The 19,802-nt window shown below is 51.8% G+C and overlaps 2 protein-coding genes across 2 annotated transcripts; one reads left to right on the top strand and one right to left on the bottom strand.

The window, feature by feature from the left end:
- Positions 1–1,857: 1,857 nt before the first annotated feature.
- Positions 1,858–8,177, top strand: LOC116579117 (cytochrome P450 2A13). The gene is made up of 9 exons (XM_032324075.1): positions 1,858–2,076; positions 2,354–2,516; positions 3,256–3,405; positions 3,641–3,801; positions 4,840–5,016; positions 5,490–5,631; positions 6,030–6,217; positions 6,886–7,027; positions 7,532–8,177. Exons 1-9 carry the CDS (start codon positions 1,897–1,899, stop codon positions 7,711–7,713), a joined length of 1,485 nt encoding a protein of 494 aa, XP_032179966.1. The 5' UTR covers positions 1,858–1,896; the 3' UTR covers positions 7,714–8,177.
- A 5,611-nt stretch (positions 8,178–13,788) lies between these two features.
- On the bottom strand, positions 13,789–19,439 carry LOC116579908 (cytochrome P450 2A13-like). Its single transcript, XM_032325860.1, has 9 exons — positions 19,249–19,439; positions 18,809–18,971; positions 18,161–18,310; positions 17,766–17,926; positions 16,915–17,091; positions 16,299–16,440; positions 15,713–15,900; positions 14,909–15,050; positions 13,789–14,393 (listed from the first exon to the last, which is right to left on the bottom strand). The coding sequence occupies exons 1-9, from the start codon at positions 19,426–19,428 to the stop codon at positions 14,212–14,214; spliced, it is 1,485 nt and encodes a 494-aa protein (XP_032181751.1). The 5' UTR covers positions 19,429–19,439; the 3' UTR covers positions 13,789–14,211.
- Positions 19,440–19,802: the final 363 nt, after the last annotated feature.

Here is a 19,802-nt window from a genome sequence, read left to right as displayed (position 1 = left end):
CTGGCATCAAGTTCAGGGTCCACTTGCTTTCAATTCCAGTGTCTAGCAGGAGTGAACCGACGCTAACGGCAGAAGTTGCTAGCATATCTCTGTGTCCAACGCTAATGCCAATCTCACACCACTCCTTGCTAAACTTGGGCTCCACTTGGCCCTCAAGATGGTCTAGGCTAGTCAGTGGAGGCAGGAGAAGACAGGGTTCAAGTCCCAGCTTCCTACCCACTACCTGTGTGACCTCGAGCAAGTGGCTGTGGGAGACCTGCTCTTCTGAACAGCGAAAGGGGGTTGCTGTGAGAGAGCCCCTGCTAGAGGGGTTCCGTGGGGTCACATTCACGCACTGGCTCTTCAGTTAGGGCTCACCAAAGCCTAGCATCTCACTGTTAAGGAAGAAGGTGACTGAGGGAAGGACAGCAGGGCCACCATCTTTCCTCTCTCTCACTGTCAGCCTCCAGGGCCTGGCTCTCCCCCCCACTCCGGAGTCTCCCCAAACCTCTCCCTGCTGTCACTCCCTCTGGGTGCTGCCAGCAGCCCTGCCGAGCCCGGAGTCACCCAAAGGGACCTCCCAAGCCTTCACACTCTGCCTCCTCTTCTCGAGTGCCCCCTTCCCACTGGTGGGAAACCCAGCCCCAGAACGGGGGTGCAAGCATGCAGAGCAGGAGACACAGGAGCCCCTGCCCCCCTATTCTCTGTCCTCAGTACTCTCACACACCAGACGGGGACCGATGGTAGCACTTCTACCAACAGCGACAATGGAAATGGTGAAGCTAGTGAGCTCCCCCAGGGGTCTGGGTAGGACTGGCGAGGCTCTCTGTCAGTTACAGCCCTTGAGACAGTCGGGACTTCTTGGCACCGTATGGGTGGATGTCCTTACTGTTTCCAAGTCCTGCCTAGGGCCTCTGGCACGGAGACCACAAGTTACCCTTCCTTCCTAAGAAAGGTTCCCCTTAAATGTGGCTCTGGACTTCTACCCCTTTCCCAACCACAGAAGGGGCAGTGACACCAATCCTGACCTTGCTTTCAAGTCCCCGTGGGAATTCTGGGATACCTTTGCCCAAAGCAAAGGTAGGTCAAAGCCTGAGGGAGGTGCTGACACTTTGATCCTGCTGGAGTTCCGCATACTTCTTCTGGGAACCTCGCATCACAGCTAGGGGTCCTCCCTCACCCCAGGACCCCCAAGTCCACTCCCTGGGATTTCCTCTTCCAAGACCTTTTTTTTTTTTTTTTTTTTTTTTTTTTTGCGAGAGAGAATGAGGGATTGCCTGGCAGTGAGGGAAGGGGTGGAGAGGAAGAGGGGCAGAGAGGGGGCCAGAGGGCAGAAGGAGAGAGAGAATCTTAAGGAGGTTCCCCACCCAGCCCAGCCCCGAGCCTCACACTGGGCTTATCTCACAACCCCTGAGATCATGACCTGAGTCAAAACCAAGAGGCAGATGCTTAACCAACTGAGCTACCTTGGTGCTCTGCATTCCAACACTCTTAAACCCAGATCTCTGGGTACGTATTTCTAGAGACCTCAAAATTTGCAATGCTAGGGTCCCTTCTCACTCTGAGTCCGAAAATCCAAAGCATGGGGGTGCTCCATGTATAAGAATTCTAAAATCTTCAGTTCTGGAATTTGTCTACTGCTTCAATCAGTTCTGCAGTCCTGGGGTGGTCCCTCCCGAGGGCCAACACTCTCTGTCCAGGGGCCCTACTCCTCATTAATCCTCCTGGGGTCCCCGCCTCCTGCCTCACTGGCTGTGTGCCAAGCTCAGCAGTAAGCCCAGGGTTGGGGGGGGAGGGTTAGCTGGGGAGTGAAATGGTACAATTATATAATGAGTCCCAAACTCCGCCTTTCTCTCAGGTCATATAAAGGCAAACCACCCCAGCCAGCACCATCCGACCGTCTCTCCCAGGGTCACCATGCTGGCCTCAGGGCTGCTCCTCGTGGCTTTGCTGGCCTGCCTCACCATCATGGTCTTGATGTCTGTCTGGAGGCAGAGGAAGCTCTGGGGGAAGCTCCCTCCGGGACCCACCCCATTGCCCTTCATCGGGAACTACCTGCAGCTGAACACAGAGCAGATGTACAACTCTCTCATGAAGGTGTCAGGACACGGGATGGGTGCAGTGGGGTGGGGCTGGGTGCTGGCCTGACTGAGCTGGGACTGAATGGCAGGGGCTGGGCAAGGTTGGACCAGAGTCTTCAGAGAGTGGAAATCTACAGGTTGGGTTGCAGGGTCCCAGGCAAGAAAGAGCAGATCTTGGGATGTCCAGCCCCTTGAGTATCAGAACCTGGGGGCAAGGCATGCAGTAGGTGAGGGCTGGGCACAGGCCGGCTCCCAGTGGGGGCCGCAGCCTCTAAGCCCCCCACCTCCATCAGATCAGTGAGCGCTATGGCCCGGTGTTCACGGTCCACCTGGGACCCCGGCGCATCGTGGTGCTGTGTGGACACGAGGCGGTGAAGGAGGCTCTGGTAGACCAGGCTGAGGAGTTCAGCGGGCGAGGCGAGCAGGCCACCTTCGACTGGCTCTTCAAAGGCTATGGTGAGGAGCTCTGGGTGAGGGCTCTTGGCCAGGCACACCTGATGGCCTCAGTTTCCCCACTGCTCTTCTCCTGACTCACCCACCCGAGCCTGTGGCTGACTTCTACCCCTGTTCTCCTCTGTCCCTGTCCCTGGTTATTGTGGCCTCTCCTTTGCCTTCTGTAGCTTGGCTCAGGGTGTCTGCGTCCCTGTTCCCCCTGCTTTTTGCCCCATCTCCCCATTCTCTCCCATGGATGCCTCTTCTTCCTCTTCTTCCTCCGTCCCCGTATCCTTGCCTCTAACTACTCTGCTTCTGACTTCCCCAAGCTTCTGTCTCCCTCTGTCTGCCTCTTTCTACTCTGTGTGAGAATCTCACCTTGTTTCTGTTCTCTCCAGACCTTCTCTGTTCTCGCTCCATATTTTCCTCTTTCTCCAGCTCCGCCTTAGGATCCTTCATGTTTTTTATTGCCACTTCCCAGATCTCCACAGAGATCAAACTCCTCCTCCCCTCCCTCCCTCTTTCTCTGTTTATGGGTCTCCATCTCTCCATCTCTGTGGGCATCTAACTTGCCTCTCTCTCCTTCCGATTCTTTTCTTCCAACCCGATCTCTATCTCTTTCAGTGTTTCTCTGACCCTGAGCTGTCATTTCTCCCTATCTCTCTGCCCTCAATCCATCCTCCTCCTCAGGCCATCCGGTCTGCTCTGTCCATCTCTGTCCCTGCCCCTCCCTGCCTCACCACACCCTATGCTCCCTCCCCAGGTGTGGCGTTCAGCAACGGGGAGCGCGCCAAGCAGCTCAGGCGCTTCTCCATCACCACGCTGCGGGACTTCGGAGTGGGCAAGCGGGGCATTGAGGAGCGCATCCAGGAGGAGGCGGGCTTCCTCATCGAGACCCTCCGGGGCACGCAGGGTAAGCGGGGCTGGGAGTGAGGGAGAAGGAGGGATACACCAGCACGAAGAGGGCTTTTTCCTCCAGGAAGGGGACTGGCTTGGGGGAAGGCACCAGGGTTCCAGGCTCTGGGTCTTGTGTTGGACATTTGGGTCCTCACTCCAGTGCCCAACTCCAATCCTCAAGCTGGCATGAGACAGCCCAGTTGACGCTCCCCCAAATCCCTGTCTCTCCCCAACCCTATCTCATTCCCCAGGTGCCTTCATTGATCCCACCTTCTTCCTGAGCCGAACAGTGTCCAATGTCATCAGCTCCATTGTCTTTGGGGACCGCTTTGACTATGAAGACAAAGAGTTCCTGTCCCTGCTGCGAATGATGCTGGGAAGCTTCCAGTTCACAGCTACATCTACAGGGCAGGTAACCCGTCCCAGTCTCGCTCTAAAGCACCCCTACCACCACCCACAAATTGCTTTCCCATGTGGAGACAGGTGCCCCGAACCACCATCCTCCTCCTCTCCATCAAAACCACTCATGGACAGTGGAACACTTATACTAGAATACCCACTTTCCAAGGACACCTGGATATCTCCACAGATGCTCCCCCCACCCAAAAAATAAAAACCAGACCAAACAAACAACAGACAGAGCCTGCAGGGAAGATACATGTAATCTGCCCAGCCATACTGCCTGGACATGGGTTTCATCCCAACTGACCTACTGGTCCCTAGGAAGACAGTCCACCTCTTTGTATCTTAACACCTGAACAAGTGACCACCTCAGCCCACCTCCTGAATACAGGAGCTCCAGGTGCTATAAAATACAGCCCACCAAAATCATTAGGTGTCCCAAACCAGCCTACTGGGTACCTAGATAAGTGTCCCTACAGAGCCCAATGGAATACCTGAACATCTGGACAGGTGCCCCAACCAAGAAGACGCCTCCACATGTAAACACCTGGATGGATGTTTCCCCAAACACCCAAAGAATGTCCCCCAACCCAGCTGACTCCCTTACAGAAGTGCCCCCATCACCTCTGTGAACATCTAAAACAGGATCAGCTCTTTCCCCCCACTTCAACACTTGCCCACCCGCCCCAACTGAATACCTCAACACCTATGAAGAAGAAAACAAGTCAACACCTGAACAGGAGTCTCCCAATTCAACCGCATCAGAGTATCTGAACACCTACATGTGTTCTCCAATCCAGCCCCATCCGAACACCCGAAACCCAGATACGCAGCCCATTCCTCTCACCTACATTCTAGGACGGGGGCCCTCAAGCCTAACTCACTTGAAACTTACGTATCTCCTCCCATCAAGCCCCATATGAGTCCTAAACACCTGGACAGCTGCCTTTAACCCACTTCCTTCCTTACCCCGAGAATGGTCCCGCTCCCAACAGGACCTGCCTGAGAACATCTATACTTCCCGGCCATTCTTCTCTCCTGTCCTCAGCTCTATGAGATGTTTTACTCAGTGATGAAACACCTGCCAGGGCCACAGCAGCAGGCATTTAAGGAGCTGCAGGGTCTGGAGGATTTCATAGCCAAGAAGGTGGAGCAGAACCAGCGCACCCTGGACCCCAACTCCCCGCGGGACTTCATCGACTCCTTCCTCATCCGCATGCGGGAGGTACAGCCCAGTGCCCAGTGCAGCAGTCCCAGAGTCAGGCAGAGGGAAACCAGCTGGGATGGGGAGACCAGGGGCCCCTTCAGATCACCCCCGTCGTGACAGCCTCACAATCTCACGTGTGATACCCGGGCTGCTCCGTCTACCAGCGCTTGCCATGGGCAGGACCTGCGTGTGCACCATAAGGCAACGCTTCCACACCGTGCACTCATCGTCAGTGTCCCTTTCCTTCTAAAGGGTCCTCCCTTAGAACAGTGACACCAGGCCTGATGTGTAAAGGGCAGGAGGTAGCCAGGGAGAGAGTGTGGGAAGGGCATTTGGCCAGAGCCAGACGCCCAAACAAAGCCCTCGCAGAACTAGGCTCTCTCTTCCCACCCCTGCTCTGGACCTAAGAGAGGTGCGCCCAGATGGAGAGACCCAGGCAGGGCTCTGAGGGCTGAGGGGAGGGGGCCTGGCCTGAAGCCCTCTCCCTGCAGGAGCAGAACAACCCCAACACGGAGTTCTACATGAAGAACCTGGTGCTGACCACCCTGAACCTCTTCTTTGCGGGCACTGAGACGGTCAGCACAACCCTGCGATATGGCTTCCTGCTGCTCATGAAACATCCACACGTGGAGGGTAAGGCTGCGGGGACGGGGCCCTGGCCTGGTGGCCACACCCCACTTCCTCTGAGCCCACTGCAATGTCCCCACCCTTCCCAGATGCCTGGAACCTCACCCATACCCTGCCATCCAGATGCTAGGCAATATTCTGCTGACTGTTAGTTGGGTTTCACTGGCTGTTAAAATACCAAAAATGTGTGAATTGATGGGCAAATAGCTCCTGTGCTGAGCCAAATGTATGTGAGACCACATACAGGTTGAGACCAGGTGAATAAGACACTGTCCTCAACAATGTTTATTGCCAACGTCTGTCTTGAATGGTCTATGCCCGTGTCACACATGGATGTACATATTTGGACTACTGTCCTTCGCGAGACCCCCAGATACCTAAAGATGTTCCCCCTCCTCCCACAGCCAAACTCCATGAGGAGATTGACCGGGTGATTGGCAAGAACCGTCAGCCCAAGTTTGAGGACAGGGCCAAGATGCCCTACACAGAGGCGGTGATCCACGAGATCCAAAGATTTGGAGACATGATCCCCATGGGCCTGGCCCGCAGAGTCACCAAGGACACCAAGTTTCGAGAGTTCTTCCTCCCCAAGGTACTTTCCTGTCCCTGCTATGGGGACCTCCAACCTGCTCCCTGGGGCCCAGCATCCCATCCCCCTTAGAAGCTTCCCAGCCGCTGTCCCACTGCCTCACTCAAACACTTCCTCAACCACCATGTCCCTTCAACCTTCCCACTCAGAGCTTCTTGACTCCAGTAGCTCACCCAGAGCTCTTGCCACAGGGATTATGAACCCCATGTCCCCAGAAGTCCTCTCTCAAAAGACATGACTTCATTTCTAGACCTCCTCCCTCAAGGACACGAGTCTCATGTCTCCCAAACATCTCGCCTAAGAGACACAAACCCAGTGTCTTTAAAACCTCCTGTCTCTGGAAGCACGAACCCCCATATCCTCTCCACCCCCACCGTGGGAGACATTAACTGCATATCCCCCACACCTTCTGTCCTAAGAGACACAGAACCTGTGTCCTTCAAACTTCCCTTCACACAAGACATAAACCCCATGTCTGCATAGCTTCCTGTCTCCAACACAACAATCTCCTGTCTCCCAAAGCTCTTCCCTCCGTGGGTCCATGGCGTGGCTCCCACGCCTCCCCTTCCTCATCACCTAGGGCACCCCAATCGTCCCTCCAACCTCCATGCATTTTCAGCACACTGTGCCCCCACTCTGTCTTATCAAATACCCCCTCTCCTCCTCCCCAGGGCACCGAAGTGTTCCCCATGCTGGGCTCCGTGCTCAGGGACCCCAAGTTCTTCTCCAACCCCCGAGACTTCCACCCAGAGCACTTCCTGGATGAGAACGGGCAGTTTAAGAAGAGTGATGCTTTTGTGCCCTTCTCCATTGGTAAGAGACCACTGTCTGCTGCTAAGCCACCGCCCCCACCAACAGGGCCGTCTTCTCCTCAGCTCCCCTCTCTAAGGAGCAGCCTGATGTCTTTCTCCAGCTTGGAAGTCCTTCCCGTGATCGACCTCAGCTGCAACCCCTATAACTACTTGAGCTTCAGCAAAAGGATAAGGATGATCACACCTGTCTCAGGGATGGGGGAAATCAAAGCCCTTAGTGAGTCAGAGATTTGTCCACCGTCATTTAAATTCTTTAGGTTCCTCAGTTGGAGGTGAGAGCCAGCAGCCAGATCTGAGGGAGGGGCGTCTAAACTTCCCATTGCTACAGCTAGCTCACCCCCATCCCATGCACAAGGGAAACTGATGCTCAGAGAGGATTAGAGAGGTCTCTGAAAGTCTCTCAGGCCAGGCTCTTCCAGACCCTCATTCCTGGGAGAAAGCATATGGGGGAGGGTAGTGGGGAGAGGGAGGTCTCACCTCCAGCCCTCCTCTTCTGTGTCTTCAGGAAAGCGCTACTGTTTTGGAGAAGGCCTGGCTAGAATGGAGCTCTTTCTCTTCCTCACCAACATCTTGCAGAACTTCCGCTTCAAGTCCCCGCAGCTGCCCCAAGACATCGACGTGTCCCCCAAACACGTGGGCTTTGCTACCATCCCACGAAGTTACACCATGAGCTTCCAGCCCCGCTGAAGGAGGGCTGTGCTAGGGCAGGGCTGGGGGAAAAGCAATGTAGAGGGAGGGATGGGGTAGTGCTACGAATGGGGGCGGGGTTAATGATGGGGCGGGGCTAGTAGGAGGGAGGTGGCTTAGGGAAGGAAGGGCAAGGGGAATGGGAGAGGAAGACGAAGGGAATGGAGTTTTGTCTGCTCACCTTGCTCGAGGCAGAGCCTTAAGAGGTGGGATAAGATGAGGAACCTTACACTATACTGTTAATAATAATAATAATAACAACAACAACAACAACCTTATTATTTATTGTATCGAATTCTGCGTCAGCTCTGTGCTAAGAGCGTCACACACACAAACCTATGTGCCAGGGAACGGTGCTCATGCCCATCTTACAGGTGACAAAGCTTAACTGATTCCCACGGAATCTACAACAAGAACAAAAAATGTCCTCGTAATAAATGAATTCAGTAAGGTCACTGAACATACAAATGTCTTTTTCTGTTGTTGTTTTCCTATATATTTTAGGTAATCAAAATTAAAAACACAATAATACTTTAGTCACTGAAAAAAACAAAATACTTAAGTATAAATCTGACAACACATGTACGAAGGCTGTACGGTGAAAACTACAGAAGGCTGATGAAATAAATAAAGTATATTTTAAAGACTTCATTTATTTATTTGAGAGAGAGAAAGAATATGAGCACAAGCAGGGGGAAGGGGCAGAGGGAGAGGAAGAAGCAGACTCCCCACTGAGCAGGGAGCCTTATGCGGAAAGTGATCCCAGGACCCTGGGATCAGGACCTGAGCAGAAGGCAGACACTTAACTACTGAGCCATCCAGGCACCCGGATTTTTTTTTTTTTTTTTCTCAAGGTGAGCCAAGTCTGTAGGCAGATTACAGGGCAAAAATCTTAGCTGCAGATGATCTAAGATGTACTCTTAGCTTGAGGTCATTGTGAACAGGCATATGTCTTTTTTAAAAAGATTTATTTATTAGAGAGAGAGGGAGAGAGTGCGAGAGTGCACAGGGGGAGCGGGAGGGAGTCTTTTTTTTTTTTTTAAGATTTTATTTATTTATTTGGGAGAGAGAGAGAAAGAAAAAGAATGAGCAAAGAAGCTGAAGCAGACTCCATGTTGAGCACAGAGCCTGACCCTGAGACCAGGACTCAAAACCAAAAGTAAGAATCTCAACCAAGTTTGCCAACCCAGGTACCCTGTCATGTGGCATTTAGTAATTCTGTATGTAAAGGTTTGACTATAGGGCCTCATGAAACTGAGACAACAGACACTGGAAATTGCAAGGAATTTCTCCAAAGCTCACCTCTGCAGAGTTTATGGAAGATCAAAGTTAGACTTTGGTACGATGTCATGTTAAGTGTCTGTTGAAAAAGGCTTTGCTTTCCAAAGGATTAAAAATTGTGCTGGAAGAAATGCATAAGAAAACATCAAGCAACTCCAAATTGAAGTCTGAACAATTTCCAAAATAATTATTCTCTGCTATTGAAAATATCAAGGTCAAGAGAGACAGAAGCTGAGAGTCTATTCCAGGTTAAAGAAGACAAAAGACATTACAACTAAATATAATGCACGATCACGGATCCTGAAGTGGGGGAAATATTTTGGATATTAACTGTTTATCAGATAAGCGGTTTGCACATATTTTCTCCCATTTTGAAGGTTGCTTTTCATTTTGTTGATTATTCATTTGTAGTGGAGAAATTTTTCAGTGATGTGTTCCCACTTGTACATTTTTGCTTTATAATTCAGTGAATGGATAAAGAAAATGTGATACACACACACACAACTCACCAGGGAATGTCATTCAGCCTCTCTCACAACTCAATAGCAAAAAAACCTGCAAAAAACCCAAAACCCCCAAATCAAAAAAATACCCGCCAGATTAAAAATTGGACAGAGGGGGTGCCTGGGTGGCTCAGTGGGTTAAGCCTCTGCCTTTGGCTTGGGTTGTGGTCCCGGAGTCCTGGGATGGAGCCCTGCGTCGGGCTCTCTGCTCAGCGGGGAGCCTGCCTCCCCCTTTCTCTCTGCCTGCTCTCTGCCTACTTGTGATCTCTGTCTGTCAAATAAATAAATAAAATCTTTCAAAATAAATTGGACAGAGAACATGAATAGATATTATTCAAAAAAAGACATACCAGGACACCTGGGTGGCTCAGTCAGTTAAGCATCTGACTCTTGATCTCACCTTAGGTCTTGATCTCAGGGTTGTGAGTTCAAGTCCCATGTGAGGCTCCATGCTGTGTGGAGCTTACCTAAAAAAAAATAAAAAAGACATACAAATTGCCACCAGATATATTAAAAGGTGCTCAATATACCTATTTATTTTTAAAAAGATTTTATTTATTTATTTGACAGAGAGAGAGAGAGAGATCACAAGTAGACAGAGAAGCAGGCAGATAGAGAGGGGGAAGAAGGCTCCCCACTGAGCAGAGAGCCCGATGCAGGGCTCGATCCCAGGATCATGACCTGAGCCAAAGGCAGAGGCTTAACCCACTGAGCCACCCAGGCGCCCCTCATTATCCCTATTCATAAGAGAAATACAAACCCAAACCACAATGAGATATAATTTCATACCTTACAGATACCATAGAGAAAAGAGATAACAAATACTGGTCATGATGTGGGTTGGAACACTTGTGCACCGTTTGTAACCGTCCCTCAGAACAATGTGTTACTTAAAGTATAACTTATAAGAAATCATACCAGTCCCGCAAGCATGCTTAAATATAGCATTAAGAAAAACATGTACTAGCAACAGGCCTCTTGGGGAGAGGACAATATACGTCCTTGAAGTCGAGCAGCTGGGAACGCCTGGCCGGTTCAGGGAGGAACAGCACCAGAGATCGCCCATGGCTAATTAGATGATCCCTTTGGATGTGCTTGCTCAACTATAAATTCTATACTGCTTGACCAGGCATATCCTGCCTCTCTTCTTGCTTATCTATAAAACTTATAATCAGTGTCTAACTCATATTCCTTCTTGTTTATCTACAAGGGATATGGTTAATGTGCAGTCTTCTTTGGCTCCTTTTTTAATTACTGTCTAATATCCAGTAAATATGAGAATGAGGAGTTGTTCAGGGCGACAGTCTTCTCTACTCTCGTCCCCTGCTCCCTCTCTTTCAGCTGACTTGTTTGTGCCTCATTCTCCTCCGGTGCACTGCCAGGAAGCGGCAACCACTGATGTGAATGTAAATTGGTAAATTACCAACTTACTGCCATGGTGGGAAACAGAATGGCTGTTCCTCAAAATATTAACAATAGAACTACCAGGGCGCCTGGGTGGCTCAGAGGGTTAAGCGTCTGCTTTCCACTCGGGTCACAATCTCAGGGTCCTGGGATCAAGCCCCATGTTGGGCTCCCTGTTCAGCGGGGAGGCTGCTTCTCCCTCTGCCTCTGCTGCTCCCCCTGCTCATGCATTCTCTGTCTCTCCCTCTCAAATGAATAAATAAATTATTTTAAAAAATAAATACGTAAAATAAATAAATATCCATTGATGGATGAAAGGATAAAGAACACGACAGTGGTTACTTTATAATGCTTAAGTCAGGTTTGAATTAATCTCTTTGCTGTGCCAAGGGGGGCACTGAATGTTTTTCCCTATAACCCAGAGGATCAGGACCCCTGCTGTGACTGAGGCCCAGGTAGCAGCAGCACAGGACCCAGTAAAGGTTCTGGAGAGCAGTCCACTCTTAGGAGTGTGGCCCTCTGCATGCCACCTATAGTGACTTATTTCCTCTTCTCTCCTCTTTTTTTTTTTTTTTTTTTTTTTAGCTCCCTAGAGATGGTTCTTTTATGAGTGACCACCCAAAGGATCCCCAGGTCACAGGGTATAGTCCTTTTTCTGAGTGCTCTATCTGTGGGGCCAGAGCCTGGTTGGGACATACAACTGATCTGCTACAAGGTATAATCTTTCGTCTGAGTCTAGCATGAGTCACAGCTTCATTCCAAGCCACACAAATAAACCCAGGCAAAGACATATTGTCCAGGACCGCATTAAGGAGACCCTGTTACCTTAGTCCTGTCCTGAAATGCCTATGAGTTAGTGGAACTTTCAGTTTAGGTCAGCTAACTCAGAGATGCAACAGTAGTCAACAGTGCGACACAATAGTGTTGTGTCGCACAACAGTGCGAACGAGTTGGGAAACTCGTTCATGTGCAAGTCCTTAGTCCGTCTTCTGATTTAGTGAGTAGCAAGATAGCCGGGCAAGGATGGGGAGGAAAGCAGAACTTCAGCTGGTCCCCAAACATGTCCGGCTCCTAGAATACCCAATCCCACCCTGGCAAGCATGAGAAAGAAGCAGAATTCCCTTCTAGGAACTTGCAACCCTCAATGAACTCACACCCAGAAGGACCTAGATTCCTGCAAAAGGCTGGGGCAGAAAAAACACCACATCTGCCGACTCCTTTTCTGAATCCAGCTTCTATCCCACCTATTACCCAAACTTTCTCCTCTACTTCTAGGCACAGAGAGCGTCCTGGGGGGAAAAGATACACTCTCACCCCTCCAGTCTTCTCCCGAGGACTGTGCGATTTCACACCTCCTGTTCCTATAGCATTCTGTCGAAGGGTCAAGACCACATTCAGGGTGTGGTTTGGTTACTCAGCTCCGAGCAGCTGACTCTGGGAACAGAACCAGAATGGGGAACTGGTCAGACAAGAGAAGAGCTAGGCCGGAGAGCGGTGGATTTGAAACAGAGTGACTCAGAAAACGCTAGAGGAGTGGAGGCCCACCACAGCCCCTGGAGTAGGGATTCCCACCTGTATTCATGCAAAGCCATGGAGGAGACAGTACAGCGCAATTATCTAGATGTGCCAGCTGAATGGGATGTGATGGAGGGAGAAACAAGTGACAGGAGAATTTGGGAAAAGGAGAAACTAAGAAGGAACAAAACAGGCGGACTCCAACAACATATTGGCTGAGGGATGCCGAGGACAGTTACTAGAACCGAGCACTTGGATTTCTGCCATTTATACTGCAATAGGAACAGGAGGTGTGAAAACTCACTGTAAGCCTCAAGCACAAGGCATATCAAGAAAACTACACCTCTGGGGCGCCTGGGTGGCTCAGTGGATTAAGCCTCTGCCTTCCACTCAGGTCATGATCTAAGGGTCCTGGGATCGAGCCCCCCATGGGGCTCTTTGCTCAGCAGGGAGCCTGCTTCCCTCCACCCCTACTTACTTGTGATCTCCATCTGTCAAATACATAAATAAAATCTTAAAAAAAAAAAAAAGAAAGAAAGAAAAGAAAACTACACCAAGGTACGCCACAATCAAATTGGTTAAAACTGGCGATACAGAGAAAAATCCTGAAAGTAGCCAGAGGGGAAAATACCATTACAGACAGAAGTCACTCGGTTTCCATAGTGGAAACTAGACACATTGAATAGCAACCCCCCACCCTTCTTCCCTTTCCTCTAGCCCCTGGCAAGCACCATTCTACTCTCTGCTTCTATGGGTTTGACTATTTTAGATTCGTCCAGAAGTGGATTCATACATTATTTGTTCTTCTCTGATTGGGTAATTTCACTTAACATAAAATTCTCAAGGTTCATCCGTGTTGGCAGGATTTCCTTTCCTTTTATGACTGAAAAATATTCCACTGTATGTATTTATCACACCTCCTTTATCCATTCATCTATCAATGAATATTTAGGTTGTCTGTTTATTTATTTATTTACTTTTTTTTAAGATTTTTATTTATTTATTTGACAGTCAGAGATCACAAGTAGGCAGAGAGGCAGGCAGAGAGAGAGGCAGAAGCAGACTCCCCGCTGAGCAGAGAGCCCAATGCCGGACTGGATCCCAGGACCCTGAGATCATGACCTGAGCAGAAGGCGGAGGCTTTAACTCACTGAGCCACCCAGGCACCCTTATGTTGACTATTTAAAAGTGATTTGCTTTGTTCTTCCGTGGTGGGAAGCTTTCAGCATACAAGTTCTGGGTCTGTGTTGGTAGATTTATAGTTACCTATGTCGCTTTCCGGAGTGACTATAAATGGTATTGTGTTCTTGATTTTGATTTCCTAGGGTTCATTGCTAGCGTACGGAAAAAACAACACAACAAAAACTTTGGGTATGTTTAGTAACCTTGCTAAATTCATTTATTAGGAGGTTTTTCGTCGTTGTAGATTCCTTGGGAATCGGTTAAGATTTGTCACCTGCAAAATGGGCATAAACACCGTTGCCTGTTGCGTCGGTTTGTGAGCCTTAGGCGAGGTGAACGAGTTGACGCGTTTAGCATGGACAGGACAGAGAATATTTGCTCAAGAAATAATTTCCCTTCTCTCATCCCACCTCTGAAGGATCTACCTCCACCAAGGTGAACAGGCAGAGTCCATTCCTGTCCTCTTCCTCTCCCATCCTCTTTGAGCCTATTTCCCTAACCCACCTCCCTTCCGCTAGCCCCGCCCCCCAACCACGCCCCTCCCGACAGCTACGCCGCTGCCCCTCCCTCAGCTTTGCTCCCCCAACCAGCCCTGCGCTCTCGCTGCCTTTGTTCAGCGAGGCTGGAAGCTCAGGGTGTAACTTCGTGGGATGGTGGCTAAGCCCACAAGCTTGGGGGACACATCGATGTCTTGGGGCAGCTGCGGGGACTTGAAGCGGAAGTTCTGCAAGATGTTGGTGAGGAAGAGAAAGAGCTCCATTCTAGCCAGGCCTTCTCCAAAACAGTAGCGCTTTCCTGAAGACACAGAAGAGGAGGGCTGGAGGTGAGACCTGCTCTCACTACTCCTTGCCCCACTACCCTCCCCCATATGCTTTCTCCCAGGAATGAGGGTCTGGAAGAGCCTGGCCTGAGAGACTTTCAGAGACCTCTCTAATCCTCTCTGAGCATCAGTTTCCCTTGTGCATGGGATGGGGGTGAGCTAGCTGTAGCAATGGGAAGTTTAGACGCCCCTCCCTCAGATCTGGCTGCTGGCTCTCACCTCCAACTGAGGAACCTAAAGAATTTAAATGACGGTGGACAAATCTCTGACTCACTAAGGGCTTTGATTTCCCCCATCCCTGAGACAGGTGTGATCATCCTTATCCTTTTGCTGAAGCTCAAGTAGTTATAGGGGTTGCAGCTGAGGTCGATCACGGGAAGGACTTCCAAGCTGGAGAAAGACATCAGGCTGCTCCTTAGAGAGGGGAGCTGAGGAGAAGACGGCCCTGTTGGTGGGGGCGGTGGCTTAGCAGCAGACAGTGGTCTCTTACCAATGGAGAAGGGCACAAAAGCATCACTCTTCTTAAACTGCCCATTCTCATCCAGGAAGTGCTCTGGGTGGAAGTCTCGGGGGTTGGAGAAGAACTTGGGGTCCCTGAGCACGGAGCCCAGCATGGGGAACACTTCGGTGCCCTGGGGAGGAGGAGAGGGGGTATTTGATAAGGCAGAGTGGGGGCACAGTGTGCTGAAAATGCATGGAGGTTGGAGGGATGATTGGGGTACCCTAAGTGATGAGTAAGGGGAGGCGTGGGAGTGTGGATCCATGGAGGGAAGAGCTTTGGGAGACAGGAGATTGTTGTGTTGGAGACAGGAAGCTATGCAGACATGGGGCTTATGTCTTGTGTGAAGGGAAGTTTGAAGGACACAGGTTCTGTGTCTCTTAGGACAGAAGGTGTGGGGGATGTGCAGTTCATGTCTCCCACGGTGGGGGTGGAGAGGACATGAGGGTTCGTGCTTCCAGAGACAGGAGGTTTTAAAGACACTGGGTTTGTGCCTCTTAGGCGGGATGTTTGGGAGACATGAGACTCGTGTCCTTGAGGGAGGAGGTCTAGAAATGAAGTCATGTCTTTTGAGAGAGGACTTCTGGGGACATGGGGTTCATAATCCCTGTGGCTAGAGCTCTGGGTGAGCTACTGGAGTCAAGAAGCTCTGAGTGGGAAGGTTGAAGGGACATGGTGGTTGAGGAAGTGTTTGAGTGAGGCAGTGGGACAGCGGCTGGGAAGCTTCTAAGGGGGATGGGATGCTGGGCCCCAGGGAGCAGGTTGGAGGTCCCCATAGCAGGGACAGGAAAGTACCTTGGGGAGGAAGAACTCTCGAAACTTGGTGTCCTTGGTGACTCTGCGGGCCAGGCCCATGGGGATTATGTCTCCAAATCTTTGGATCTCGTGGATCACCGCCTCTGTGTAGGGCATCTTGACTCTGTCTTCAAACTTGGGCTGACGGTTCTTGCCAATCACCCGGTCAATCTCCTCATGGAGTTTGGCTGTGGGAGGAGGGGGAACATCTTTAGGTATCTGGGGGTCTCGCGAAGGACAGTAGTCCAAATATGTACATCCCTGTGTGACACGGGCATAGACCATTCAAGACAGACGTTGGCAATAAACATTGTTGAGGACAGTGTCTTATTCACCTGGTCTCAACCTGTATGTGGTCTCACATACATTTGGCTCAGCACGGGAGCTATTTGCCCATCAGTTTACACATTTTTGGTATTTTAACAGCCAGTGAAACCCAACTAACAGTCAGCAGAATATTGCCTAGCATCTGGATGGCAGGGTATGGGTGAGGTTCCAGGCATCTGGGAAGGGTGGGGACATTGCAGTGGGCTCAGAGGAAGTGGGGTGTGGCCACCAGGCCAGGGCCCCGTCCCCGCAGCCTTACCCTCCACGTGTGGATGTTTCATGAGCAGCAGGAAGCCATATCGCAGGGTTGTGCTGACCGTCTCAGTGCCCGCAAAGAAGAGGTTCAGGGTGGTCAGCACCAGGTTCTTCATGTAGAACTCCGTGTTGGGGTTGTTCTGCTCCTGCAGGGAGAGGGCTTCAGGCCAGGCCCCCTCCCCTCAGCCCTCAGAGCCCTGCCTGGGTCTCTCCATCTGGGCGCACCTCTCTTAGGTCCAGAGCACGGGTGGGAAGAGAGAGCCTAGTTCTGCGAGGGCTTTGTTTGGGCGTCTGGCTCTGGCCAAATGCCCTTCCCACACTCTCTCCCTGGCTACCTCCCTGCCCTTTACACATCAGGCCTGGTGTCACTGTTTTAAGGGAGGACCCTTTAGAAGGAAAGGGACACTGACGATGAGTGCACGGTGTGGAAGCGTTGCCTTATGGTGCACACGCAGGTCCTGCCCATGGCAAGCGCTGGTAGACGGAGCAGCCCGGGTATCAAACGTGAGATTGTGAGGCTGTCACGACGGGGGTGATCTGAAGGGGCCCCTGGTCTCCCCATCCCAGCTGGTTTCCGTCTGCCTGACTCTGGGACTGCCGCACTGGCCACTGGGCTGTACCTCCCGCATGCGGATGAGGAAGGAGTCGATGAAGTCCCGCGGGGAGTTGGGGTCCAGGGTGCGCTGGTTCTGCTCCACCTTCTTGGCTATGAAATCCTCCAGACCCTGCAGCTCCTTTAACGCCTGCTGCTGTGGCCCTGGCAGGTGTTTCATTACCGAATGAAACATTTCGCAGAGCTGAGGAAGGGAAAGAAGAATGGCCAGGAAGGATAGATTTCGCAGGCAAGTCCTGTTGGGAGCGGGACTTTCTTGGGGTAAGGAAGGAAGTGGGTTAAAGGCAGCTGTCTGGGTGTTTATGATTCATATGGGGCTTGATGGGAGGAGATACGTAAGTTTTCATGTGAGTCAAGCCTGAGGGCCCCTGTCCCAGAATGTAGGTGAGATATCCGGGTTTCAGGTGTTCGGATGAGGCTGGATTGGAGAACACATGTAGGTGTTCAGATACTCAGGCAGGGTTCGGTTGGGGCCACATGTCTAGGTATTTAAGCAGTCATGTGGTCTCACAAATTTGAGACAATTGTCTAGATAGTTAGGGGAACTTAACTGGGAGCTTTTGTCCCTTTCTCCTCCTCCCCTTTCTCCTCCTCCTTCTCCCTCTCCTCTTCTCCTTCTCCATCTTCTCCTCATGAGGAGCTAATGTTGAGATATTCAGGTGTCTTTGGAAACTGAGTACTGGGCACTGGTCCTGGGTTCTGATGCAGCTGTTGGGTTGTCTGAAAGTGGGGGCTGGTTTTGAGGGTACCCTACTAGAGGAAGATGAGAGTTTGGGACACCCGTCCATATGGGACACATGGGAAATCAACTGGTGGTTTGTAGCAGGGGTGTTATAGAGTAAGACTGGGACGGGTTACCTGCCCTATAGGGGTAGCTGTGAACTGGAAGCTTCCCAGCATCATACGCAGCAGGGACAGGAACTCTTTGTCCTCATAGTCAAAGCGGTCCCCAAAGACAATGGAGCTGATGACATTGGACACTGTTCGGCTCAGGAAGAAGGTGGGATCAATGAAGGCACCTGGGGAATGAGATAGGGTTGGGGAGAGACAGGATTTGGGGGAGCGTCAACTGGGCTGTCTCATGCCAGCTTGAGGATTGGAGGAGGGCACTGGAGTGAGAACTTAGACGTCCAACACAAGACCCAGAGCCTGGAACCCTGATGTCTTCCCCCAAGCCAGTCCCCTTCCTGGAGGAGAAAGCCCTCTTCGTGCTGGTGTAGCCCTCCTTCTCGCTCACTCCCAGCCCCGCTTACCCTGCGTGCCCCGGAGGGCCTCGATGAGGAAGCCCGCCTCCTCCTGGATGCGCTCCTCAATGCCCCGCTTGCCCATTCCGAAGTCCCGCAGCGTGGTGATGGAGAAGCGCCTGAGCTGCTTGGCGCGCTCCCCGTTGCTGAATGTCACCCCTAGGGAGGGAGCATAGGGTGTGGTGAGGCGGGGAGGGGCAGGGACAGAGGTGGACATAGAGCAGGAGCAGAGAAGGATGGGTTGGGGAATGGGGTGGGGAGTGAGGGAGACGGAGAGACAAGTGAGGGTCAGAGAAACACTGAGAGAGATAGACTGGGTTGGAAGGAAAGATTCTGGAAAGAGGCAAGGACATGGGGACGGAGGACAGGGGTTCCAAGGCAGAAATCCCAGGAGCTCCCCTGGGACCCAGAGGAAGAAGAGGCATCCATGGGAGAGAATGGGGAGATGGGGCAAAAAGCAGGGGGAACAGGGACGCAGACACCCTGAGCCAAGCTACAGAAGGCAAAGGAGAGGCCACAATAACCAGGGACAGGGACAGAGGAGAACAGGGGTAGAAGTCAGCCACAGGCTCGGGTGGGTGAGTCAGGAGAAGAGCAGTGGGGAAACTGAGGCCATCAGGTGTGCCTGGCCAAGAGCCCTCACCCAGAGCTCCTCACCATAGCCTTTGAAGAGCCGGTCAAAGGTGGCCTGCCCGCCTCGCCCGCTGAACTCCTCAGCCTGGTCTACCAGAGCCTCCTTCACCGCCTCGTGTCCACACAGCACCACGATGCGCCGGGGTCCCAGGTGGACCGTGAACACCGGGCCATAGCGCTCACTGATCTGATGGAGGTGGGGGGCTTAGAGGCTGCGGCCCCCACTGGGAGCCGGCCTGTGCCCAGCCCTCACCTACTGCATGCCTTGCCCCCAGGTTCTGATACTCAAGGGGCTGGACATCCCAAGATCTGCTCTTTCTTGCCTGGGACCCTGCAGCCCAACCCGCAGATTTCCACTCTCTGAAGACTCTGGTCCAACCTTGCCCAGCCCCTGCCATTCAGTCCCAGCTCAATCAGGCCAGCACCCAGCCCCACCCCACTGCACCCATCCCGTGTCCTGACACCTTCATGAGAGAGTTGTACATCTGCTCTGTGTTCAGCTGCAGGTAGTTCCCGATGAAGGGCAACGGGGTGGGTCCCGGAGGGAGCTTCCCCCAGAGCTTCCTCTGCCTCCAGACAGACATCAAGACCATGATGGTGAGGCAGGCCAGCAAAGCCACGAGGAGCAACCCTGAGGCCAGCATGGTGACCCTGGGAGAGACGGTCGGATGGTGCTGGCTGGGGTGGTTTGCCTTTATATGACCTGGGAGAGAAGGGTGGACTTTGGTCTTATTTGTTAATTGTGCCATTTTATTTCCCAGCTATAGTCCCTGCCCACCCCCACTCCCAGACTCACAGCTGACCTTGGGACAAACCAGCAAGACAAGAAGAGGAGATCTCAGTGAGATTAACAGAGAGTGGGCCCTGGGAAGGGCCACCCCCAGTCTGTAGACTTGGCTGAAGCAGTAGACACATTCTGAACTTTAAGATTTTGGAAGATACGGATTCAGAGTCCTGAGCTTTGGACTTGAGGTCAGAGTGGGAAGTGGCCCCAAAATTATGGATTAGGGCGTCTTGG

Source organism: Mustela erminea, chromosome 19, assembly GCF_009829155.1.
Source record: "Mustela erminea isolate mMusErm1 chromosome 19, mMusErm1.Pri, whole genome shotgun sequence".
In the NCBI taxonomy this organism is placed as follows: domain Eukaryota; kingdom Metazoa; phylum Chordata; class Mammalia; order Carnivora; family Mustelidae; genus Mustela; species Mustela erminea.
Note: the sequence above shows the minus strand (reverse complement) of the source record. Positions and strands in the feature narration are given on the sequence as shown.